This window comes from Macrosteles quadrilineatus, unplaced genomic scaffold (assembly GCF_028750875.1).
Source record: "Macrosteles quadrilineatus isolate MER2022 unplaced genomic scaffold, UCM_ALF_1.0 Scaffold_3__2_contigs__length_128488019, whole genome shotgun sequence".
In the NCBI taxonomy this organism is placed as follows: Eukaryota; Metazoa; Arthropoda; class Insecta; order Hemiptera; family Cicadellidae; genus Macrosteles; species Macrosteles quadrilineatus.
Window position 1 is genome coordinate 12,128,609 of NW_026542596.1, and position 27,968 is coordinate 12,156,576.

Below are 27,968 nucleotides of genomic sequence, written 5' to 3' on the forward strand. Positions count from 1 at the left end.
AAAAACACCTTGCATTTCTTAAACCAATATTAGTTATATATTCGACGAAAGTCCTAAATTATTACAAAGGAATCGTAAAGCTGTTGGTTTGTTTAGCCATTAGCGAAATATGATAAGCGGACAGTCGAAGCTCTACAAATCCTAGCTTACGGAGTGAACCTAATCTATGTCGATTCAGAAGGTATTTTACATCTCAAGGGTGAAATTAATTGTTTTGTAAGTAGTGAATCCTTCACCAGCTACAGATCGCTTTCGAATTAAGTGGTAAGCGTTTATTTATTATTTCGCAGTTTGAGTTTCAGAGGTACCCATTTAGGGGCTAGTAAAAATATTTTCAGTATTTTAAGTTATGATTCATACCCGTATGTTCAAATTGGTGTTATAATATTTTCCCATGGCTAAAATGGTTTTAAGAACTAAATAATAGTGTTTTCAACAAACTTGAAAAAACAGTTGGCTTGTTAAAGCAATACAACACACAATGATACTTCTACAAAATTGTACGCTTCTTATACAAAAGTCTGTGTGGAATTCAACTTAGGAGGATTAACCATTAATGTTTAATAATGTTTCATCCTCCTAGAATCAACACAGTTTTTTCATTACAAAAGAAAATTTTCAGTTAATAAGCTGCGCTATTCTTGTAAGTTAAAAAAAAACGAAGAAGTGATTCGCTAACATTTTTAATGTATATAGTCAAAAAACTTTTTTGTTTTGTAGAAGTTTTGAAAAAGCCGAGAGTGGTGAGTGTAAAATACTCTCCTATACAACACGATGCGAATAGTAAAAATTTACATCATAACTCGGTATCAGTTGTAACATGGTCTATAGATATATTTACTACCACTGCATAAAAAGGAATTATTCGTTAAAATGTTTTTCGATTGACGTAAATATTAACCAGAACCTTAACCTTAGACCAATATCAAAAACGACATAGACATTTTGTGTAAGAGTTTAAACTAATTCAAAGAATACCTAGAATACTATCATTGGGTTGTATGATAAAGAATGTTGGCCTATTTCTCGTGTTTGCACAGCACCTTGGCCCTGACGGCACGGAGGCGCGTCGTCTGCTACACAACTGTGATTGGCCAGTTAGGCACAGACCTGTGGCGGAACGTGCGGCCAATGTCCACCGATAACAAGTCGGCCTCCCACACCGTACACTATATAAACTGTATGTGCCACTTCACTTTAAACACTGCCGTCTTGATATCATACATCCAGCAAGGTATGTGTCGAAGATCTTAAATATCTAATATGTTTCGTAAATAATGTGTAATTTTAAATCTTTTGTTTGATAACACTTTATCAGTTGACGATATTTTTTTGGATAAATGAATATTGTTTAAGTTTTTGGAAGAGTTTCAATTTTTAAATCAATTTACAATATTAACTAGATGGCGTTCGCAGAGGCATCCACAAAATTGAGCGGAGTCATCAAGGGTTCATATTAGATTGTTTTTGTAATACTGCAGTAAAAACAGTCGTTTTTAATGCATGCGTCGTGGTTCTAAAGTAGCATATTTTTACTCTTTATGGAGTAAATAGTTATTTGTGCAACTAGTGAGCAAAATGTTAACATTGTCTCACTGATGAGCGAATTGGCCACTTTGTTTTCTCAAATCAGTGAGAGAACATGTACATTTTTAGGCAACTGTAGGAAAAATTTTTTTTAGCCACTATGGAGTAAAAATCAGCTGTTGTCAACTCAGATGTAAATTTCTATTGAAAGCGATTGCATGTATCGAAATATGTATCGATCGATTGGTGCTTCGTAATCATTTTAACCTACAGTCTACAGTCTCTTCCAATAGCATTTTAACATTGCAGACACATTAATTCATTCCCACACTCAACACTCCTCACCATACTCCTACTTCCTTATATATATATATATATATATATATATATGTATATGTATATATATATATATTGCGAGTCCGATGCCTCACTTTAAATTAAAGTTTCCTAAAGGTTTCACTCGCTTAGCTTAGTCAAGAGGTGTTAGGTTAATGAGACATAAGACTGCTTAAGGGTGTTACTCAACGTGTAATGAACAAAATTAAAAACTTAGAAAATCTACAAAAGTTACAAAGTGTTACATCAGCAAAAGAAAACTTTGGAAAGGCAAAGAACAACAATAGTAAGATAAATTAATTTACAACATTAAATTTACAAGAAAAGAAAATCAATTGAAATTTTTAAAGAATGAGTTACTGACAAATTATATGACTTGTTTGTTTTACAAAACTTTAGTTATATATTTTATTCTTTTTACATACTGTTTATTTGTCCCAGAAGCACACGCACCGATACACGCACTCCGAAACTCCTGATCTTCTTGGTCCAGTGGCCCGTGGCGATCTCCCCGATTGTCCTCTCCAGGTCCTCCAGCTCCGAGACTCCTCACCCCTCAATCTTCTTCATTAGCCCTTCTCATTGGCTGATTACCGATAGGGTTTGTTGTGGCTTGTAGGTTAACGATGTTTCTTGGAAGTCAGCCATACCGGTCATCGAGACGTAGGAATTGGCTAACTCAGGAACTCGCTAACTCGGTCGTGTGGCGGAACTGGCTAACTCTGGAACTGGCTAACCGTCTCAGTCAGGAATTGGCTAACTCCGGAACCCGCTAACTCGATTTTGTCTCGCGGCGGAATTCGCTAACTCTGGAAGTCGCTAACCCGGCCGCGCCCACTGCTCGGAGCGGTGCCAACCTTGTACGACAAAATAATCGTACACTGCCGTATTTCAAAATGTCAGTGTCTATAAAGATACAGTAAATGTTATTGTTTTTTGTTATCAATTCCACTTTTAACAGATAACTAGCCCAAAGTAATTAAAAGACAATTAAAACATCATGAAAAAATGTTTTTTATTAAACTGTACAATGGCCAGTTAAATGTTTATGATTTCGATCTTAAATATAAATGCCATCAGTACTGTATAAAAGAAAATAATAGAATATGAAAAATATTCAAAATTTAGTTTAATTGGTAATACATAATTAAACCTCTACGAAATTAAGCTAAAATACACGCAAGTTCTTAAACACGGAAAACAGATTTAATTGTAATGTCGTAATAAACCAAAACCATTAATTAATACAGTCATCAACCATCGTAACTTTCATAATTAATTCATAGATTTTAAATTTAATGTTCGTCTTTGAACCGTCCAACTTACGTGTACACATATGATGACATAGACTAAGTTATTATCTAGGCCTAATAGTTTGAACCAAAGCATTGTAGGCCTACTAGTAAATAGTTGCCTAATTCTAAAATGTGTTGAATTTTTTAGCAATAATGTTACATGTTTTAAAACAGTTTTTAGATTGTACACCTAAGCACCACTAGTAAAAAATAGGAGAAGATATAATATTCATATAATAAAACGTGACAGGGTTATTTTAATTCACGATTTTTAATAAACTAATTGACGGATTTTCCTGATTTGAGTGTTGGGTTTCCTTTATATTGCTTTCACAAACGATGTAAACTATAGCAAGCCATTGCTCGGTTCACTGTTCCCCAGTACTGAGCTACACAATAGACAATAGCTTTGTTTTTGGATAAGATAGAACCAGCCTGGAAAAAAAACTCCAGACTTTTAAAAAGTAAGCCTACTGAAAGACGTAAAATTAATATTAATTCAACAAAATTAAGAGGATGACCCGGGTTCTACACTAATAGCCTACGATAAAAGAAATTTACAAGTTGTATTTATGCATAGACCAACTTTTAATGCAATCCATGAATACATTAGGCCTACCACTTTATAATGTATTGATAAATATTTATTTAAATTCAATAGCTCTATTTAAAAATACGTAACCACTACAATGTAATTCTGTAATGACGTTTAACGTGTAAATTTTATTATGATTTATGATTTAAGGTTACTACAAGCCCAGTATATAAAATACGAACTCAAAAATTTTATTTGCAGAAGTTCACAAAATGGTATTTATTCGAATAAAAGAAACAAATGGCGGACTACGAAAATAGATATTTCATAACATGTAATAGATCCAAATTAAATGTGCATTTTTATCTTTTTCATACTAATAAGCTACTATTTAAGTAAGAAACCCACATATAAAACATACTCCCTTATATTAGTACATTTCTAATCCTTATGGATCATCTGAAGACAGTTGTATTGTTAGTTCTGTCCGGTGCACTGTCTTTAGAGGTCGTGTTTTGTTTACAATTGTTTCTTGTTTTCAGTAATTTAAAACCTCGTTTAACCAAATAAAACGTTCTAATCACAACTAATAACACGTCCCCTAGTTATATAACCAAACAGTAAGGAACAAATCATGAAGTTAACTATAAAATGATAGAAACACAATTTTGTCGACACTAGCGATCAGTGTCACCGGACATGAACTAGACACGAAAAACGAGCTTCAAAGTTTACAAAGGGATGTAAAGTTTACTTGTGTTGGTTAGTCTATGGTAAGACTATAATGCATTTTCCACCCTAATAACCATAAGAATAATGTTAAACATACTTCCAAATATATTTATTTTATCGACTACGTTGTTCTTACTCCTAATTAATCGTAGGATACGACATTATGGTACCGATACGATATAGGTAGTACACTTTCGGCAACACTGGCCAAAAATATTCGTGCTTGGCTCCCATTGGACGGCCCGCGAGGCTTCTGATTGGGAGTTAGCGAGTTCCGCCGAGGGACCGAGTTAGCGACTTCCGTACGAGGACGGAATTCGCTAACCCGGCTTTAGAGCGGGTTAGCGGGTTCCGGAGTTAGCCAATTCCGAAACCGAACAAGTTAGCGAGTTCCTCTCATCGACCAAATTTGAAGATAGGGCATTTAACATGGGGTTAGCGAGTTCCAGAGTTAGCCAATTCCGCGGACCCCGGTCATCGCCTAGCTCATGCTACTGTTCAACTCTGTTCACACCAACTGGTCGTCTAAGTGTAATGTGACCAGAGTGTCTGCTTAGATGAGCACCGTGGGTACGGGGTTAATCCTCTTTCTTACAATATATATTAACAAATAGTGTTTTTGGGTTCTAGGGACATCAAAATGAAAAAGTATATTGGTCCTGGCTCCACGTATCACCGTGCCTCCTACGCTAATAGCTACTTCCCTATAGGGCAATTCGCTAATAAAAAATAAGTTTTTGAAGAAAACTAAAAACAAGATACAATGATACAATGATTTTATTCGGTCAATCAACAATACAGGCTATGTCAAACAGTGTACAAGCATAAACTGAATGAGGTCTTATAAATACTTATAAAGTATAAACGTAAAGTATAAAAACATTATAACGTAGGTCAAGAAGTGATGTTGGTTGGTCTTGTATTTTACCACTTACTGCTTTGCATGTCCATAACAATTTTCTGACTCTAAATAATAGGTTGTTGTCTTTTTCAGATGATTGTATCAGAGCTTTTTGTCAGTTGTGTCATTCTAGTGGTGGCTGTTGTATTTTTTGTCAAGAAGTCAGTTCAGAGATACAAGTTCAAAAAATCTGTCAATAAATTCCCAGGACCGCCTACTATTCCAGTTCTAGGAAATGTCATGGATTTGTTGGTGCCAAGAAATGGTAATTAGAACCACCTTGCTGTCATATGTATAAGCTGACGCTATTGAATAATAAATTATATTATAGGCTATTTTTCCACTTGTTTGGCCAATTAGTAAAGCTGTTTTTACAATTGAAATTAGTTTTTTTATCAAACTAAATACATTCAAAGGTTGTTGTTTCCACTATTGTAAAAATGATATATTACTGTATAACTTAACTATTGTATAGCTTGCGGTTAAATGTGATATTTCTATTTGGTTGGTAATTTCACCCAAAGTAACTTAGTTTTATGTGAGTGCATTTAAAGTATTTTTTATACAAAATAAAACAGCAAAATATTTTGTTTGCACATATTATTGCAATAATCTATTTGAGCCATAGGTCACTTGGTCACAAATATTTGTTTAAGATTGTCCATTATAAAATGCCATTGATGCAGATATGAAAACAATTTCATTTTTCAGAACTTATGAAAGTGTTCCGAAGCAGAACTGAGAATTACGGTCCAATCTTCAGAGTATGGAACGGCCCAATAGCAGAAGTCCATCTCACCAGGCCAGAGCATTTAGAGGTAATTAACATAATTTAATAAGACATAAAAATCAATTTTCTTTTTACATTTACTAAATTGTTTACAGACTTAAAAATTGTATTACTAAGTTGCTCCATCAAAATTAACGGTCATGTCTATTTTATCTTAATTGGTTCATCTATATAAATACAATTACACTTTTGTCTGTACATTGCTTAGAATCATGCAGTTTTTGGTTATTTTTAAGTTTCATAACCTAAGAAAACCGAAAAAATTACAATTTTTGTCTCTACATTGCTTAGAATCATGCAGTTTTCAGTTATTTTTACGTTTCATATCCTAAGAAAGCCGAAACGAGTCTTATCTCAATTTCTGTCTGTCTGTCAGTCTGTTTGTCTGTCAATTCTGTCATTCTGTCTGTGGAGCCAAAATGTAATTTTACGCGGCCTACTCCTAGAAAACTAAAGAACCGATCAAGGTTCAAATCATTTTTCTGTATTTACTGGATTGGTAAGTGTCTTTGGCTATAAAAACATGGCCTTGCTTCTTTGAAAACAAAATAACGAACCATCAAAAACCCAATTTTGTTAGATTTTTTTTCAAATTGTCTTTCAATGTTAACTATTACATTTTATGAAATAACGATCAGCTGTTTGGATTAGTTCTCACTTCTAGCTGTCACTGATATGTTTACATTAAATACTGTTTACAAATACCGCAACCATTTCCGATCAAGTTTTGTAGGCACATCCAAACCAAGTGTGATTAAAAACGTTGAGACTTACTTAACCGGTTTAAGTAATCGCAAGTGCAACTATTGTTCTTGAGTTTTAACCGGAGAAAAGACCGTGAATCAGTGTTGTATAGTGCTGGGAAAATTACATGTTTTTAAATAATCGTCACCAATAGCTTACAAAAAAGGTTTCCACTCATTGACGGCGCTTCAAGGACAGTTGTGTTAAGTGCAAAGTAAAATGTTACAACTGCAGTGGGTGATCGTGGATGTTGCTGCGATCTTGGAAGATCTTTCTAATTTCGCTGTGATCGTAACAGAGGTTTAACTTACAGATGTAGCTAAACTCGCTTTTCCCATGTGTCACTTTTGGTTTCTACTTTGGTCGTGGTTGTTTTTGTGTACATCAAATAAATTACGACCAAATAAGTAACAGAAAAGTGTTTTAATAAAAGAGTTAAATTTTGTGTACTGTACCGTTTTACTTTAAAATGTCTTCTCTAACAAGTACAAATTTTTTCAGTGTTCTTGGATAGTTGTATTCACACAGAAACTTTACTATGAAGGTTTTGGTTCTTGTAAATAATTAATAGTCTTTTAGATTTCATTCCCATTTATTGACATTTTCCTCTCTGGTAGTTGAACCCTAAAAACAAAAGATATTTTTAATTGCCTGAAGGGCTAAAGTAAATTCTTACATGAAGCTGAAAATTATTAAATAAAAAGACCACTGCCTGCCTGCACCCTCCGTACTCACAACAATAAATAGAATAATATTGTAAAAATTAAAGCTAAAACTTACCCACAAAGGGGACTATGTGCACTAAGCAATTCACATTATACATAACTACTACACTGACCAAATGAGACCGGGCCACGTGGTCCGACCCCTTTTATAAGCTCGGTTGTGACGTTGGCACTCTGACTATCTTTTCATAGGATTGAACCATGAACAGCCAATCAGAGAGCTCACGGTGGTTGCAGGCTTACATCACATTTTGACAAAACTAATAAGTTTACTGCTTTACTAAATGACAAAATTTTAAAATATAAATTTCATAAAATTGTTACAGTACAATACTCTATAAAAACAAAAACCAGACTAAATCATAATGCTATGACAACGTCATCAGCTGACGCTACACAGCCCCCCACGGAGAAAAGGAATCTATACATCATTCTGAAAAGTAACCCGTGGTCGGATTTGTCTTCCAGAACGAGTTGTATAAGACGGATGACGTTTAGATTAAGGTATCTGCAGTCTTAAAATGCTGTGGGAAAGGAGGGAAACAGGTCCGTGATGTAGGAAGTATTGAAGGAAGTAGTAAAGGCGAGCGGTCCGGAGTGTGGGAGTTGTTTATGGACGATTAGATTAAGGTATCTCCAATCCTAAAATGCAATGGGAAGGGAGGAAAACAGGCCCGCGACGTAGGAAGTTGAGAAGGAAGTAGTAAAGGTGAGCAGTCTGGAGTGTGGGAACTGTTAATGTGGATTAGATTAAGGTATCTACAATCCTAAAATGCTTAAAGAAGGGACACAGGTCCTTTGATGGAAAACATGTCAATGACAAAGGAAATGGTGAAGGAAGTAGTAAGGCTAACAGTGCAGAGTGTGGAAACTGTCTGTGGCATTTATGCATCTGCAATTCTAAAATGGTATATGAAAGGAGGGCACACAGATCCACGACGTTGGGAGTGGTGAGGGAAGTAGTCAAGGTGAGCATTGTGGAGTTTGGGAGTGCATTAATGTATATGCAATACTAAACTGCTTTCAGAGTAAACTAATGATTTTCCACGAGCAAAGCTCGGTTCCCAGGTACTCTACATTAAGCAATTAATTTTTCTGTTAACAGCTGATCATGAGCAGTTCCATGCACATAGACAAGTCTAATGTTTACACTCTTCTGCAGCCTTGGCTAGGCACAGGTCTATTGACTGGAACTGGTAAGTCAGACCAAATCAAACCAAACTAAAGGAAATCAAATTTTTAAAAAGATTAAATAAAATTTGTCTTTATTGGTGGACATTCTACATCTATGAACTTTGTCAAAAGAATATTTAATTTTTAATTGTTAACAACGTTGACAGTAATTAGAAACGAATAATTATCACTATTATTGTTCAGCTTGAGTAAAATTTTGAATATTTCAAGCATTTAGGTATTCAGTTCTAAAAACATTCAATGGTTCTGCTAAATTCCCAGTACTGTATCTGGTTTCATATAATACTGATGAGTTTTTAACAACATTTGTGTACTATATTTATTTGTACTCAGTGGCGTCATTTCACCATATCCTTGGGGGGCAAACAATTCCCACCAAATTAGGGGGGTACGGGGGTTCCCCCCCGGAAAATTTAGCAGTTTTGCAACAAAAAAGAGGGGTTTAAGCTTATTTTAATTGTCAAAAGCACTTCAAATAAAAAACAAGTATGAGTAAAATTTATTTAAATCTAAGCAGACAGTTAACGAAACTAAGAATTATTGACAACAGACAGAAAAACAATAATTTTATGTTGGTAAGTTAGTCATCTAAGAAACGTGATCAATAGTTCCATCATGTATTAATATTGTGTTTGTTAAGAACATGATAAGATAAGATTCATGACCAATTTCTCTTGTACAACATTTAGCAATGAATACGGTTGTTTATAGCCTATAGTTTATAACAGTTTATTTTTGTTTTTAAACAAAATACAAGAATTTAAGAACTTAAAAGCAAATCAAATTTTATCACCAATAAAATAATTTGACACAAAAGTACAAAAGGTTCTATTTAACTATATTAAATTGGTAGTCTACAATGTTCAAAATAAATTACGTAAAATTTATACACATGTATAATTTTAATGCTTGAATAATTCATAAATTAAAGACAAAGCAATGCTTCTAAAAAATCTGAATTTTTATCTTATCTTACTATACTAATATTATAAATGTGAAAGTTTAGATGTATGGATGTATGGATGGATGTATGTTTGTGACAAGTGAACGCAAAAAATACTGGTCGGATCGGGCTGAAATTCGGCATGATGATAGCTCATATTCCCGATTAACATATAGGCATATTTTTATCCCAAAAATCCTTCCGGGCTCCGCCCCAGTGGCTCTGGAGTTTCCCATGTTAACCTTATGAGAAATGGAATTAATGAATCTTAACAGCTGTTTCAATTAAACAAGTTGGTTCTGTTCTATGATGTTCAATAGCATTAAAGTTACAAGGATTACCAACAGGGTGCAGCACTACTATTTCTTTTACATTTATGACAACAGCTAATTTGCAACCAAAAGGTGAGTGAGCGTAGCGAACGAACTTCAACCTGGAGGCGAGTGAGCGTAGCGAACGAGCTAACCTGAAGGCAAGTGAGCGTAGCGAACGAGCTAACCTAAAGGAAAGTGAGCGCAGCGAACGAGCTCCAACCTAAAGGTGAGTGAGCGTAGCGAACGAGCTCCAACCTAAAGGTGAGTGAGCGTAGCGAACGAACTTCAACCAGGACGTGATTGAGCCATGCAAACGAGATCATCTTGAAAATTAAGAAGTTAAACGGGGCAAAGCCCGCGGGTTACAGCTAGTGTATATATAAACTAGAAGGAAGTGGTTTATCGTACAGCACCAAACAGAAAAAGTAGATGAATAACAAAACTACTAATTTATGTAAACTCAAAATGTGCTATCTAGGACAATAAAACAATAATAATTGTTGTTTCAAATTACTGTACAAGAATGTATAGATTTTTGTCTGCTGTGCTTTTTAGGATTTGACAGTAGAAAATATTTCTATATTGGCTAGTACAGCATATTTTTTCCTCTAGCCCAGGATCCAGGGGGGGCAAATGCCCCCCTGCCCCCCCCCCCCAAATGACGCCCCTGTTTGTACTAACATTTTTCTGACACACAGGAGCCAAGTGGCATTCCCACCGTAAGCTCATCACTCCCACCTTCCACTTCAAGATCCTGGACATCTTCCTGGAGGTGTTTGTTGAAAAGTCGTCCATCCTTGTAGAGAAGCTGCAGAAGGCTCCAAAGGACACTCCCATGGACCTGTACCCCTTCATCACTCACTGCGCTCTGGACATCATTTGTGGTGGGTTTGGTGATCCATCAACTGATGACTGCACTGCTGGAGTCTTATCAATCATTCCTAAGAAACAGTGATGCACTATTTGAGCAAAGCTAACTTTCCCTCACTTTGTAACTTCTTTGTAAGAGCATCAGAATGTAATGGCTTGACCAATTGATATGAAATTTGGCCAACAGCTAAAGAATACTGAGCACAATGTTTATGGTAAAAAATATTTGCAAATTTCCTTCTGGGTTTTATTTTACGGGTCACGCAATTTCGCTTGTTATTTTTTATGTAAGTTGAAAGAAAAATTATATTGGGTTTATGACATATGGGTTTATCTAGTTTCATTTAAACTAGATAACCTGTTGCTCGAAATCGAGCAAAACTGAAACTTGTATAAAAAAATAAACAAAAAACTTAAACAGCAAGACCTTAAAAAAAGAGTCACTCTAAAATTTATATGACTGATTATAGAAATATAAAAATATTATGATGTAAAAAATATAAAAGCAATCTACAATATTTAAATTTACATTCATTCTCATACTGCTTTGGTTATCTCTTATGTATAGTAGGCGGGTGCACTCTATGAGCACGTAGATGTCAACCACACACTGTAAAGTGAGCTTTTGACATAATGTAGCTCAATTCCTCTATTGACGCCAACCATCGCTACTCTTATTCTAGCATTGTTAAATTATTTCTTTGATGTGTTCTGTTTTAGGCGTATTTAAATTAGGGGCCCTAACCCAAGTCTCCGGTTGGGAACATAAGAGGGTAAGCAAGTGGATCTAACGACAGATCTATAATGGATACGCGTTTAACATTATTAGTGTTGGAAAAAACTATACGATTTATTTGGCCAGGTGGTGCTTTGTTTTCAGTTTTAAAAATTGCTGCGAAATCTTCACCGGTAGCACCATTGTAGCAAGGGAAGACACTTCTGTTATTATGTACATGAGAATCTCACTTGACTCCTCGGAGCTCTCTTCCCTACATAATGTCTGCCACAGTCTTCAAAGATTTGCAAATGGGGTGGCATTGTGACCCTATTTCCCGCATATTTTTATTGCACTTTTGTTAATTGTACTTAGTTCTCCATTGGGTTCTAGCGACATTGCCGTGCTTACTTATATATCTGTGCGTATTTAGTATCATCACCTTCTTGAGGAATTAGAGGACCCACTCGGTGGTAAAACGTGTCACGGATCTTAAAATATTGCAGATCCCCTGTGGAACTTTCTCATCTTAATGAGCTTTGTAGCTGACCATGGTAAAGGCAGAACTGAATTGACGAACTTTATCCAAATAATTTCTGGATATAAGTCTCACAGTCCTATTTTCAGATTGGGAGTTTCCAATAAGAACCTGAAGTTTATTGTGGTGAATTACACAACTGAGGTAAACAAACCTTTCATTTATGGCAACAAAGAGTACAAACTTAACTGTCTCGGCCAGTCTTCTCTTGCTTAAAAATATATAAACCACTACAATGTAAACCTTTAACATTCATTTGTCCGAGATTGGACTATCACAACGGTGGTACTACCACTATGTACCCATCAAATGTTCAATTGAGAGGTTGATGCAAGCGGTCATGTTCGCGTTCCCTCCAGCCACTCACAGTTCTTAGTCGTACTGGCGGCATATGATTTTACATTGAAATGAAATAAGAAAGTTAACCAAACAACAGAAAACACTATAAAGTAATTGAAAGTTTGATACACATTGTAGGCCTAAATTACGTGATAATATGGTAATGTAATGGATAACTGCCCAGTGAATAATCACTTTTAAACATTCACTTCATCACATCGAACTGTAACTACATGATAATCAGTAAAATACGATGTAAGGTAAATCAATTTAACCGTAGGCAAAAAGAATTAAATACTTATTAAATATTTATTCTTAAACACTTTGTTGTCTAGTATTGATAGGGAACTCTTTATTATGAACCAGACTTAGTTAACAGATTGAAACAAAATAATAAATTCCAGCTTTGCTCTGGAAGTTTTAAGTCCTGCAGTCTGTGGTTAACCTTAAAAACTATTTCAAACTACGTCCATAAGTTATTTGTAAACAAAGGGAAATGAGTTTGATCAAATTTCAACAGATAGCGCCGCCTTCAAAACTTTAGCCCTTAAGTGTACTTAAATGGTGCCCTTTATAAATATTCTGAGACGTATTTGCAGATCTACGCAAAAATACCTTTAATTTGACACCTCAAACTTTAAAATCCGTCAAACCGTTATCGAGTTATGACTGTGAAAAGAAAACTGCTTGTGTATTAATATATAGATAAGTAAAACATATGTTAATTGTTTTGTTTATAACTGTTTTGTTTACATTTCAATGTTTACTTTCATCCTAGGTTAAAGTTGGAATGTAACAGTTTATCAATGGAAGTAACAGTTTTGCTATATTTGTTTTGAGCATGCCTCAAAGGCCACGTCGTAATATTGGCCGTCGCACCAATAATGGAAATATTGTAAGAGAGTGGCGTCATGAACAAGAAGAACCAGATGAAGCAGTGGCGGAAGAAGCTGATAATGATAGGCAATTAGCTAATCAATTCCAACATGAATTAGATGCACAACAATTTTACACTTGCACTAACTGTCATCGCCAAGCTGTTGTGGACATTGGATCTTCAGAATATGGCTTAGGTTTGTCCTACGTAGGCCTATCAAGAGTTAAGACATTTGAAGGCCTGCTTCTGGATCCACCATTTTCACTAGACCGATTATGAACTATCAGATAAATTTATCTTTCTTTAGAACTTAAATAATATCGGGCAAACAAACGGTGAATCTGTTGAAAGGGAACATATTGTAGGTTGTTAGCTGCTTTAGCCATTGTCAATCTTTAAATAATGCTTCGCTCATTTATGCGTCTAAAGTGTGTAACGTTATTACATTTAAAATAGAATAAAATATATGAATGAAGAATCTTTTTATTGTCAAACATTTATCACAAAAGTAACAAGTAAACAAACATTGTTTTTATGAAAACATCTGATTGAATTAAATTAATGAACAGTATTTCAGCATACATAACATTTCCCCCTTCCTTCTTTAAATGCCTGGAGAACTAATATTCATTATGGTAATACATTGGCTTTCTTATATTCCGACTTGATTTTCTCTGGTTTGTAGTACCAGATGAAGGTGAAGTTAGTTGTTGTTGAAAAGATTGTTGCAAAGGCCGTATTTGTTGGCGTGTTGAAGTTTGTTGTGTTAGAGATTGTTGTGGAGGCTGTATTTGTTGACGTGTTCTTAAATGGTCAGCATGCTGCCTGTATTCTTTGTCATCAATGTTCACTCTGTATGACAATGGTGCTGTTTTCCTTAGCACTACCCCTTCTCTCCAATTTTCATTTGGATTCCGTTTCACCCAAACTTTATCACCTGCATTAAAGTCTTTACGTTTAGAGTGGATATCATGATAAAACTTTTGGCGTTCTGACGACTGTCTCATCTTTTCCTTCACGTCCGGTCTTAGGGTGTCAATAAAAGTTCTTGGGTTTCTTTTCAGGAAAAGTTCAGCAGGTGTCCGTCCAGTCGATGAATGTGGAGTTGTCCTGTATGAGAACAAAAGTGTATGGAGTCTTTGCTCGTGATCATTTATGTCAGTCATGAGATACTTGTTTTGAAACGTCTGAATTACTCGTTCAACACAACCATTGGAACGACTGTGGTAAGGAGTGGTTCTGATGTGAATCACGTTATTATTGCGGCAAAACTCTCTAAATTCTTCTGAGACAAACTGATTTCCATTGTCAGTAACAATTTGTTTCACAAGTCCTGTTTTAAATGTCTACAGAAAAGTTCACGAAGTCGTCTTATCACAGTGTTGCTTGTAGCGTTTTTCATTGGAAATATTTCCAACCATCGAGAATATGCGTCTATTACCACTAACCACATGTATCCGTCAAAAGGTCCTTTGAAATCAATATGTAATCTTTCCCATGCATTTTCCTGTATATTCCATGAATTGAGTGGCGTTTCGATATCATTTTTCCTGAATGTTTGGCATCTTGTACAAGTTTTCACTAAGTTTTCAATATCATCATCTATTTTTGGCCAGTACACATACAACTTCGCCAAAGAGCGCATGGCAACTATTCCTGGGTGTGAAACGTGGAGGTAACTAAGAACGTCTCCTCTAAGGGACTTGGGAATTAATATTCTTTCTTGCCACAATAAAATCCCCTCTTCATAAGATAGTTCATGTCTCTTGTCATAGAATATCTTCAAATTGTCCCGAATTGAACTTCGATCGGGCCATCCCCTGACACAATAGGATATAATGTGTTTCAGTTCATCATCTCTGTGAGTGTTATCTTGAAGCGTTCGTTTTGTAAGTGGTAAATCTTCAATTCTCATAGATCTTATTTGATTTACTTCACCAAGCGTCTGATACGTATCAATATTTGTTCTTCCTTCTAAAGGTAATCTACTTAGACAATCTGCCAGAACATTATCTTTTCCAGCCCTGTAGTTTATATCGTAGTCGTATCCACTGAGGATAATAGCCCATCTTGCAAGTCTGGAAGCGGCATGTTTAGGTATAGGCTGCTTTGCCCCAAAGATTCGTTCAAGTGGTTTATGATCACACAAAAGAGTGAAATGTCTACCATAGAGATCTCAACACCAAAGATAATGGCAAGTGCTTCCTTATCTATAGAAGAATAGTTCTGTTCTGCTGAATTTAATGTTCTTGAAGCGGCTGCAATTGGTTTCTGACTGCCATCAGGACAACGATGAAGGAGAACTGCTCCTAATCCAATATTGCAAGCATCTGTTGCAAGGATTAGTGGAAGATTAGGATCATAATGTACAAGTACCATATTGTTTGAAATGTTGCTCTTAATATGGTTGAATGCATCCTCACAGTCACTATTCCAGGCCCAAGTTGAGTTCTTGTGCAAAAGTCTGTGTAAAGGAAAACAAAGAGATTGCAAATTTGGAATAAATCTTGAATAGTAATTCACAGATCCAAGAAATGATCTAAGCTCAGAAACGTTCTTTGGTGGGGGTTGTTTCTTGATAGCTTCAACACGATCTTCAACAGGCTGAATACCCAGAGCACTAATTTTGTGCCCAAGATAAGTCACACTTTGTTTGAAAAGCTGTAGTTTATCTTCACGCGTGCATAGTCCTGCTCTCCTCAATATATTTAAAACTGTTTTGAGCCTATCAATGTGTTCTGGTCCACTTCTACCGCCCACACATATGTCGTCAAAATACCACGCACAATTATCGGTACCAACTAATAATTGGTCCATCAGCTTTTGAAAAATCTTAGGTGCAGTCTTAATGCCAAAAGGTAATCGATTGAAGGTAAAATATCCTTTATGTGTCGCTACCACTAGATATTTTTTTTGATTCTTCGTCCACTGGAATCTGTAGATACGCATCCTTCAAATCAATAACTGAAAAGAATTTTGAACCATTCAACTTAAGTACTGTTTCTTCAAACGTAGGGATGCAGTATTCGTCATCGATTAAATGAGGGTTGATTGATACCTTGAAATCTGCACATAATCGTACCTCACCATTAGACTTCGGTACAACAACTAAAGGAGAAGCACAAAGGATCGGAGTAGTAGCCGGATCCACAGGTTCTAAGACCCCTGAGGACACTAAACGATCTAGTTCCTTGCTAGTTGCACTGTGTAATGCGAACGGAACAGGTCTCGGTTTGTGTATTGGCAATTGTACATCATTAGCTACTCTAACCTTAGCTTTGAAATTTTTCACTGTTCCTAGGTTATTGGTAATTATGTCTTTGAACTCTTTATATATATCTTACGTTTCTCCCCCTCTTTGTCCATAATGTCCGTGTTAATATGATTGACGCTATAAGAATTTTCCTTACATACATGTTCACAGTTAGGATCTAGATTAAATGCTACAATCCAATCTTTACCAAGCAAAGGTGTCCCTGAAACACTGTCAGTGACAGCAACACTTAATTGCAAAGTAGTTGAACCTAACAAAACAGCGACCTTAGTCTCGCCAAGCATAGGTATTCTAAATGACGGATAAGCACCCAGCTCCTCCGTAGGAGTCAGTGCCGGTTCACCAATTTGTTTCCACGTAGATTTACTAATTATAGTTCTTGCAGCAGCAGTGTCATATTCCATCGTTATTGGAACCCTATTTATTGTTAAATTAACAACGTAACAAAATTTCTCTACATTATTAATTTGACTTATGTTTTTTACCAAACCGGGAGGCTCAGCTCCTAGTTCATCAGATATGTCAGGACATCCGTCATTATTTTTACGGAAAAAGTCTACATTGCCACTATAATCACTCATACCAGCAAAGTTATCAATTTGTTTGACATAACGTCTTGAAAGATTTTTCTCAATGACGACATTATTGGATTTCAGACAAACTCGTTCAAAATGCCCCATTTTCCCACAAGCTCTACATTGAATATTCATTGCCTTGCAATACTCACCTGCTTTATGTTTTGCTAACCCACACCTCAAACACTGTGACTCAGGATTCAAGTTGATTCTAGTACTGTCCCTTTTGTATAAAGGTTTAGTAGTTCGTGTAGCCCATACCTTATTTACCTGTGCATCACATGAAAATGTCCCAAGTGTTTCTATTTGTTGTTTTTGAGAATGTGCCATTTCCATGAGGTAGGCGTCTTTAACGATGTCGACAAGTCTTGCTTTTTCCTCAGGATGTTTTCTGATGAGCTCTTCTTGCATTTTAGGATCATTTAAGCCCAATAAGAACTGGTCTCGCAGTCTTTCGTCAAGTGTATCTTTAAACTCACATTCCGTGGCACCAGCTCTCAAATTGTTTACAAATATGCTTATGGATTGATCTTTGTTCTTCACGATTTTTCCAAATTTTAGTCTTTCGGCCAAATAGGATGTTTTTGGTTTATAGAAATTTGAAATAAACTCAACAATTTCCTCGTAATCTACTGTTAAAATAGGTGTTGGATAAAAGTTATCAACCACAATTCTATAATGTTCAGCACCAATCCATTTCAGAAGTAAAATTCTCCTAGCTTCTTGATTGTGTTGTAACCCACAAACAATTATTTCCAACTCAAACCTTTGGTAGTAGTACTTCCATGTTTCTTTGGTAGCATCAAACTTCTCGAACTTGAAATGAGTTAAACTATGTGTAGTAGGTTGTTCCACTGTTAATGTAGATGATGTGTCGTCATTGTCATATTCCTCATGTCCGTGCAGCGCCATTATGTAAGTTAACGTTATTACATTTAAAATAGAATAAAATATATGAATGAAGAATCTTTTTATTGTCAAACATTTATCACAAAAGTAACAAGTAAACAAACATTGTTTTTATGAAAACATCTGATTGAATTAAATTAATGAACAGTATTTCAGCATACATAAGAATGAAATGAAATGAAATGAAATTAAATGAAATGAAAATCCTTTATTTCAACAGGCAAAGTTAGGGCCACATGGCCCTTTCTTACACTTAACCTGCATACATAATTATAAATATAAAGTATAAAATACAATTTAACACATTATTTACACAAAAACAATACTTTTTTGACAAAGACAACAAAATGTCTAACAACAACAAAAAAGTCTCACACACTCAGTCAGCAATTACGCAAGTGCCAAAACAGTCCTAGGACGCACCAGCCGAGGCTATACGCTCAAAGTACATTTTTTTCAGTGCCGCCACGAACCGAGGACGACTATCAAGCATTTTGATGGATAAAGGTAAGTTGTTCCAAAGACGGCAGGCAGTTACAACAAAGGCCCTGTCATATGCTGTACTCCTAAAGTGTAACGGTAGACCACCCTAGTTTAATCTGATATGAATATGCAGGATGGGCATATAACAAGTTAGGTGACCTGAGTAGCTTTACTGCTTAATAAGCTGCTGTTGACTAAGACTAGCTGTTTTTTTAGCCAATGCCATATATCTAAAGCTCTATGATCAAGAACAGATGATTCCCTTGGTCCAGAACCATAAAATCTTAATAAACTGTTATACATTGTTTAAAAAGTACAGTACATCTATAAATTTGACTTTTAACAATTGCACTTTTTTACAGAAACTGCAATGGGTGTGTCAATCAATGCACAAGATGGGAACAAGTCAGATTATGTGTCGGCTATCTACGAGTAAGTACCGATACTCTAAATTCATTACTCTAATAAGACTGTTATAGTTTATTGCTACAGAGCCAATCTATTGTAGACAACTTGGTCCTGTGGCAGTAAAATATCTTTAGTAGATTGGTGTATTTTTTCCGGGGTTTTCAGTAAACAACCACAGTATATGACATGAACCAATTATAGCATAGTTCTCGAAAAATCTGTCTAAAATCTTCATTCGTAGGCATAAGCGGCCGGTGTCATCACTAAATTCTCGGTCTTCCGGTGAGAGCCGTGTCAAGTCAATAACAATATGTACAAAACCACACGTTTCGCCCATGCTATGAGGCATCCTCAATGGTAAAGGGAAGTGTCTCAGCTTCAATCTTTCTTAAAGTTTTGCTGTATTTATTATCATTTTAAATAATATAGATGAATGCAGTTTATTAATTTAAACTCTACATTAAGGATTAAAAAAAAATAATATTCCTAGATAAACTAAGTCTAAATAAACATCTAGAAATACATTTTTTAAATTACTCTATCCAACCCTTTTTCGTACAAACAATAATTATTCCTAACATTAACTAAAATGCTTACAATTATTAAATCATCGTTTGGTTAATGTGTAGAATCAGTGAGCTGACCATTCATAGACTCCTGAGACCTTGGTATCATCCTAACTTCTCCTTCTACATGTCCTCCTACGGCAAACGCTACAAGAAGTGTTTAGACATCCTCCACGGCTTTACCAACAAGGTTAGTTCCACCCTGACTTTGGTACAGAGCACAAAGGACACAACCCACTTACTCAAGAAAAAAATTCTAGGCAGTTGACAGTACACAATTGAAGTTACTAATTGTATATTTTGCCACTGAAGGGAAGAAGTAGAATGGGTTATTTACATGCATATTCAGTACCATCACTTTTAGTAATCAGACACATACTGACCAGGAAGGCCGGCGCCTCACTATGCCGTTTAGCAGGATTCGGTGGAGTGGTATGCGTTTTTACTGCATTGACATTACCCTGTCACACCTTCCTACTCTACCGCAACATACTTCGAGTGAAGAGCACAATCATCATATGCTGTGCACTGTTGATAGGAACAAGAGTAGGGATAAACGCGCGGCAAAACGGGATGGTTTGGTTGCTTTTAATTAACTGCATGTGTTCGCCCCGCTACGCTGCAGCAGGATTCCGTCGACGCACCACAACCGCAACAATGTGACCGCACCCATTAACACCCATGAGTTTGAATCATCCCGCCAAACGGGTCCCGTTTAAACGGACCGGCAAAACAGAATAGTGTGGCACTGGCCTTAGCAATAACTGAAGTAGCAAAAGAGAGGCATTTTAGTGTAAATACAATGAGGCAAATGGAAATTCGCTTAGTCTGCAGGTTTGCTGCGGCGGGGGTATTTTTCTTTTTGAGAAAAAAGTTATAAAAGTATGTAAAAGTTATAAAGGTATGTAAACAAACAAAATTATAAATCTTACTTATATTATAAATCTGAATGTTTGTGTGTTTGTTTGTTTGAAGTTCAGTTACGCATTGAATACTGGTCGGAATGGGCTAAAATTTGGTATGATGATACCTCACGTTCTCGATTAACATATAGACATATTTTTATCTCAAAAATACTTCCAGGCTCTGTCCCAGTGGCTCTGAAGTTTCCCATGTGTTTCAACTTCACAAAGTTGGTTCTATGATATCATTGACTATTGGATTAATAGTCAAAGATGATATTCAATATAAAGTTATAAAGTTTACCAACAGGGTGCAGCACTATTATTTTTTTTTAATTTATGGTAACAGCTAATTTGAACCAAGCAGCAACAAAAATCCGTGATACACAATAAGAACTTTACTTTGCCATTGTTTAGGTGAAGTGGTGTAGTACATTATAGCCATGGTAGATGTGCTACACTGTAGTATACCATAAATTAAAAGCACCAAATTTTCTTAAACCGTGTCCTCTCCCATTGCAAACGCAAAGCACGAGTATAACTGCAATAATAATTTTATACTCATACGCCAACCCCGTACGAAGGACGGGTAATCTGCTAGTTTATATATAAAAAGATAATATATATATATAAGATTCATTTATAAACATTTGAACGAAGGGTGTTTTTGGCCTCTGGGTCAAAATGAAAAAGTAAATCGGCCCCAGGCCTAGGTCGTACCGTGCCACCTACGGTAATAGACTTCCCTATAGAGAAATTCGTTAAAAATGAACTAATTCCAATTTAATACATTAACTTCAAGAAAGAAACATAATAGTAGGCTACTTACTAATGCAACATATTCACTTTTTGCCAAAAGTTATACTGCAACCAGTAAAATAAAATATTAGGCTACCATTACTTAACACGTTAGCTGCCACGTCACCCCGATCGGGGTGCCACCAGTTGGCTCGTATGTGAGCACTGTCACCCCGATCGGGGCGACAGTTGTAATTTGTAAGGGTTTTTTTCTTTGCCGCTATTTGACAGTCTTTGATGTTCAACGGCAGTCAAACATTGTGGCTTATAAATACATACTCCAAGCTAACTAGATATCAATGTTATATTGCATTCTGATGTTTATAAAATTTCCAAACTTACGTCACAAAGTACTGAAATCGGGGTGACGCTATTTTTTTCAACAATTTTATCTACCTACTCTTTATTGAAATATGCACCATAAAATGACGTAACGTTTTTCTTATTCAGTTGGTGTTTATATTTTATAAGAGTTTTTTGTATCTTATGACTGAAATTATTTCCCTAACCTGAACATAAAAGTAAGTATTTGGGTAATACTGATGAAAAACAGATAAGAAAGAAAACAAACATATTTTTGAAATCTTTTATGTCAAACTGTAAACAATATTACATTGCTAAAAAAAACTAAATATATGTATAATAATGAATAAAAACATGACAACTGCTTTTAGAAAAGTAAAAAGTTGACTGGCCTACTTGTGTGTGTTCCTAAAACAGTCCTTGCACAAAAACGGCTTCTGGGGGCAAGTTTCACAAAATGTGTTTACTTTCTTCGATTTCCTAGCAGTCTCACGCCCGCCTGCATTCTGAGCTTGTTGGTAGCAGATCTTGCAGTGACGTCTTACCCGCCTTTTGTTTCGGCCTTCTCCTTCGAATTGGGCTGTCTCCGTTAGATGATGGTGGCCAGTCACTCGAACGGGATCGATTTCTTCGTCACGAAGGCCCAGAAGAGCGTAAGCCACTTTCTCTCTGAAAGTTGTGATGGAGTACACATGACGTTTTGCTGCTTGGCCAGTGGCACCTACAGCCTCTTTGTACCCAAGCCAAGCGTTGACAACAGCAGTTCCAAGGAGCATTTCCTCCGCTACCTTGTGATACCATCTCATCGATTTCCTTACAGCCGAGCTGTAAGAAGACATCTGATCGGACAAATCGATGCCCATTTTAGCTTTGTTATAATGGACAACTACCTGAGGCTTCAGTATAGGGGTACCATTTCGACTCCTCTTTCCCGTGTCTTCATACACATTAGTGTGTTTCGTTGACATAATGCGTACCTCCCTCTTGTCAACCCATCTGGTGTACGTCGTGCCATTTGGGTACTCCAGGCAGCTCATTTCTCCTGTACCAAGGGTCAAATTTGGTGGGATTGTCTTTTTGTGTGGAAACCATGCACGGTTTGCAATTACTGTACCCACAAGGTGAGTCTGTCTGGTGAGAAAAACATTGGCCAGGTCCAGAGACGTATAAAAATTGTCGATATACAAAGTATGTCCCTTGTCCAAATAGTCATTTATGAGGTCCATGACAACAGACATTGCCAAGGACGATCCTTCATCGATGCCGGTTCCTTTACCCATATACACTTTTGTCTTCAATGTGTAGCCGGTCGTGTCGCAAACCTTGAAAACTTTTATACCATACTTATGGGCTTTTTGGGGAAGATATTGCCGGAAGATAAGACGACCTCTGAACGGAATCATACTCTCGTCTATTACAAGATCTTCTCCAGGATTCTTGTTTCTTTTGAAACATTGATTGAGATGGGACACAAGTGGCAAAATCTTGGCCAAACGGCCCTCCTGATCAAGGTTGTCATTATTGTTGAAGTGCCAGAAGCGAAGTAGAAGTTGAAATCGGTTTCGGCTCATAGCTCGATTTGCAACCAAGTTTCGGTACAGCAGTCGCCTGGACCAATAATCCGTTATTCTGGGCATGGGAACAAGGCCCATGTATAATAAAAGGCCCAAAAACTTTTTCATTTCCTCCACGTTAGTATCCCGCCATTTTCTTAGTCTACTACTACGATTTAATCTTATTTTCTGAAGCACCTGCGCTGCATTTCGGTTAGTCTCATCAACCATAACCGCCAGGATTTCATCGTTTAGGTAAGATGAAAAAAAATCAATCGGCTGTGCAGTCCTTGGTAAATTAAATTTGTATTCTGAGTTACCACCAAAAACAATATTTTTTTGTCTACCTTCTGGCAACTTCCATTTGTCTTCTTCTTCTTTTTTCATTTTAAGTTTATCCTCCTTTTTCTTGAGTTTTTTGTACCTTTCGCCCAAGGTAACATACACATCACCATTCAAATAATCCCCTCCTGCGCCCTCATCCAAATCCTCATTCATACTTTCCCTATCATTCTGGTCATTTACACTCTCAGTCTGGGTATCAGTCTCGTTTGTTGCTGAATATAAATTCATATTGTATTCATTTACATCACCTTCATTGTTGCTGTGCTCGCTCTCTGACATTGACAGGAGGGTAGGTTGAAAGTCCGGGTCGATGTCCATTTCGTCGTCCCCGTCTGACTCATCACTGTCTTTAGCACTACCTCCCAAAAAACCATCACTCAGATTTCCATAATCTAGTTCACTTGACATTGGTAAACCCAAAAAACGTTCGATATCATCATCACCAAGATTGTCACTCATATTGGACAAAAGCCACAACACACTATGAAAACCAACACGAAAACTAGGTTATAAATAGCTAAAAAGTACAACACAAGAAGAAGTAAACATAACCCAGTAGAGTAATAAGCAGGTGTTGTTGTCTTCACGCGCCAAAATGCCGCTACTGCCAACCGAACAAAATGAAATATATCCCAAATGGTCGAATTTCAGTGCCACCCCGATCGGGGTGACAGCGATATTTTCCAGCAAAATTTGACTGAAAAAAATCACTGTCACCCCGATCGGGGTGACACTTATTCCGCCATTTTCTTATATGTATTTGGACAGATAACATTATAACTAACCTAGATAAGTATAAATAACATCATATAACTAAAAAATTACGTGAGCATGTAGTTGGCAATACAACAATCCCCCCCGAAAATAGCCTTGGCAGCTAACGTGTTAAAGCGTAAGTTAAGGGCACTACAACATATTTTTAGATACCCTACTATATTGTATGTCATTGTTTAACCATGGTCTTTTAGTGAACTGAAATGTCTTGCTAATCTTTAAAAAAGTCTGAAAGGTCTTGCAATGAAAATAAAATTAAGAGACTGGTAGCCTCATTCCTTTACAATGGAGTAGTAGCGGCTCTGAAATACTGTAAGGACTGGAAACAAAAATAAAAATATCTGCCTAATAATGTACCTGCCCAAATAGGCCTATCAGTTGATGTATGCTTCCAACAAATGAAACGCAACTACAGTTACAGTACTGTATAGTAATATCTGAATTGCCAAATAAAAAGTTCTTGACATTAGTCTGAAATAAAATAATTCTACAGTAATTATTACTACGTCAAATAAAATTATTCTCGTTTTATATGATTAATAGAACATAATTCTGGATTCGTAGGTCATTAAGGAACGTCAAATTACAAGAGCTCTGAAAATGCAAGATCCAGGTGCATCCATCTGTGAAGAAGAAAATGATATTGGTGAGTTCAAGTCTGTATTCTACAATTTCATCAAGGTAGCATAAACTTAATTAAGTTTCATCAAACTTTTCAATGAAGAAAAAATCCGTTAAACTCATGCTATTAATTCTAGCGATCACAATCAATATAATGTTTCTGCAGGTACGAAAAAGAGTATGGCTTTCCTGGACTTGCTGTTAGAAGCATCGGAACAAGGATCCAAACTGAACACAAGCGAAATCAGAGAAGAAGTTGACACTTTTATGTTTGAGGTTTGTTTAAACTTGTTGTTGTATAATTTTATGTCTAAGTTGATGTAAGCAGTACCAATAAGACGGAATTTGACAGGTTTTATTTCATCGCTTAAAAAATAACTGACAGCCAGTGCTAAACCTTAGTTCGAAATACAAAATCCTTTTGTTAAACTTGTATAAATATGTATAGTGTAGTAAATACAAACTTCAGACATTATACAGTTGATAAAGGTATTGAAACTATAATTTATGCCAATCTTCAAAAGTTAGTTATTATTAAAAAAAGATTATAAGATTTTGTCTGTAATTAATATTATTGTGATACATAATTTTTTCATACAAAATAATACTAAATTTGTTATGTTCTAGGGCCACGATACAACAACAGCTGGAATTTGTTGGTCACTCTTCCTGTTGGGATCTCACCCTGAGCACCAGGTATGTAATTTGAACATATCTTATGCTTTGGACATCTATTTACAACACATCTGGACTTTACTTTTAGATATCATTACCAGTACCAGCAATAAAATATCATCACTCTTTTCTCATTTTAATTTATCCCAATTCAAGATTTTTATTTCGGTGAATGGTGCGTTTACAATGAGAGCCCTTTCTTTTCTCTTATAATGGCTATAAACTTGGTTTTTTAAGTTTTCAAAAAAGTATTGAAATATAGGGAACGAATGAAACATATACCGGTAAGTTTTTGTATATATTATAAGTTCTAGTAAAAAAATGAAATTCTTGATTGTATACCTCTTATTTTCAAAAAATTTATAGTTTTTACCAACTTACAATATGGATTACAGGAGAAAGTGCTAGAAGAGTTGGACAGTATTTTTGGAGACTCCGACCGTGGGGCGACCACACGAGACCTGAACGAGATGAAATACCTGGAGAGAGTTATCAAGGAGGCATTGAGGTTATTCCCTAGTGTGCCCTTCATAGGGCGTAAGGTCACACAGGACACACAACTTGGTGAGTATAAGGTGGTCATCCCTCCCCACCCCCCCGAAAAGAAATCCTGGGACCGCCACTGACAAAGATAACCAATATGGAATTCTTGTGATTCTGGATTAACATTCTCCCTAGTGTTTAAATTTTCCCTAATATGCTGTAGTTATTGTGATTAGCTTTTTTAGCTACAAACCACGAATACTAGAAAAAACCCGATATGGATCATAAACATAAACAAAAGATGTTTTCGACCTGAAAATAAACATTATTTAACATCACATAAATGGAACTGCCAAAACATATGTTAATGCCATTAGTATAGGATTCGGGCCGACAACGTCATTTTATTATGTTTATGATCGATACCGGTATTTTTCTAGGATTCGTGCTACTAACTTAAAATAAATGTGTTCTAACGAGGGAACCAATTTTTGCAAATTGTGAGGGAGCAAATTGTGCTTGTATTAGGGTTTCAAACTTAATTCTAAGGTAAAAAATAATTATGCACCACCTTAAACCACCACCTTTCTTTAATTGTTTTTAAAGATCTAGATCTTCGCTATAAAGACTGGAGAGTGATTCTACCTCAGTTAGGTTGCAATTATCAAAAAAGTAGCCTTTTTAAACCCATTTTCATAAACTAATTAGTTTGTCTCTTGTTTACAATCTGACTGAGGTTAAACATTTAACTGAATGATTAGCTGTTAGATTACAATTTGTGTTCAAACCGTTAATGAGAAAAGTTGGTCAGCAAATCTGGATCTGGTGAAAGTAAACTCTAGAAATAATCCAAACGCAAGGGGGGTAAAGCCCTAAAGGAAATCATCTTTTTCATTACCATTCGCTGGTGTGCTGGATCCATAACCTTTAAATGACACATCAAAAGAAAAAAATCGGTTAAGTAGGACAGCTTAAGAAAAGGGATGTTACAGAAAACCCCTTTGTGTATTGAATATACAGGGTGTTTTTTTTTTTAACTTGCATCTTTATTTATGTAAAAACCGCAATAGATAGAACTTAATTTGTTTTTAATAGCAAGTTACTCCTTTGTGACATATCAAAAGAAAGAGCATGAAAAAAGAAAATGTTTGGTGAAAAAAATTAAAATCGGCTCATGAATTTGTGAGATAATCCCCCCCCCCCTTTTCCCCTACCCATAACTTGTTTTTTAATATCTCGCAAATTTATGAACCGATTTTCAATTTTTTTTTTCATCAAACATTTTCTTTTTTCATGCTCTTTCATTTGATATGTCACAAGGGGTACCTTGCTATTAAAAAAAAATTAAGTTGGGGGCAGGGGGGAAAGGGGGGGAATGTGAATGTAACGTTGAATTCAAAACAATTGGGCCCCCTACGTCAATAGATGATTCCCGCAAACTGCATATTTCTATCTATTGCGGTTTTTACATAAATAAAGATGCAAGTTTTTAAAAAAAACATCCTGTATAGATTTATCTAGTAGTAACATGGACAGTTTCATAAGGAATAATTGTTAATAACAGGCAGACCAGTTGTTTGTTTCCTTTTTAAGTTTGGTGTGAAATAATATGATAATTTTACTCCCAAAAGACCTTAGTATCTAATTACCTAGGACCCTGGAGTCCACCCCTCTCGCAATAAATACAATACAATAAAATACATTCGAATTACCTGTTTGTATTCCAGGAGACTACGTGTTGCCAGCTGGTTCAGTTTTGAACCTGGAGATTTTCCATGTCCACCGCTGCCCTGACCAGTGGGGCCCTGAACCAGAGAAATTCAACCCTGATAACTTCTTACCTGACAGGGTCAAGTCCAGGCACCCCTACGCCTATGTACCCTTCAGTGCTGGCCCTAGAAACTGCATTGGTAAGTTCTCTTAA

The 27,968-nt window shown here is 36.0% G+C and overlaps 2 protein-coding genes across 2 annotated transcripts in view; one reads left to right on the top strand and one right to left on the bottom strand.

The window, feature by feature from the left end:
- LOC128988971 (farnesol dehydrogenase-like) overlaps positions 1-27,968 on the bottom strand; it is a 424,915-nt gene that overhangs the window by 19,126 nt on the left and 377,821 nt on the right. The gene's annotated exons all lie outside the window — the stretch shown is intronic.
- Positions 1,184-27,968, top strand: LOC128988968 (cytochrome P450 4C1-like). Its single transcript, XM_054410777.1, has 12 exons — positions 1,184-1,234; positions 5,420-5,591; positions 6,038-6,144; positions 8,691-8,781; positions 10,735-10,920; positions 18,979-19,048; positions 19,654-19,780; positions 24,830-24,911; positions 25,053-25,162; positions 25,514-25,582; positions 25,957-26,125; positions 27,772-27,968. The coding sequence occupies exons 2-12, from the start codon at positions 5,420-5,422 to the stop codon at positions 27,966-27,968; spliced, it is 1,380 nt and encodes a 459-aa protein (XP_054266752.1). The 5' UTR covers positions 1,184-1,234.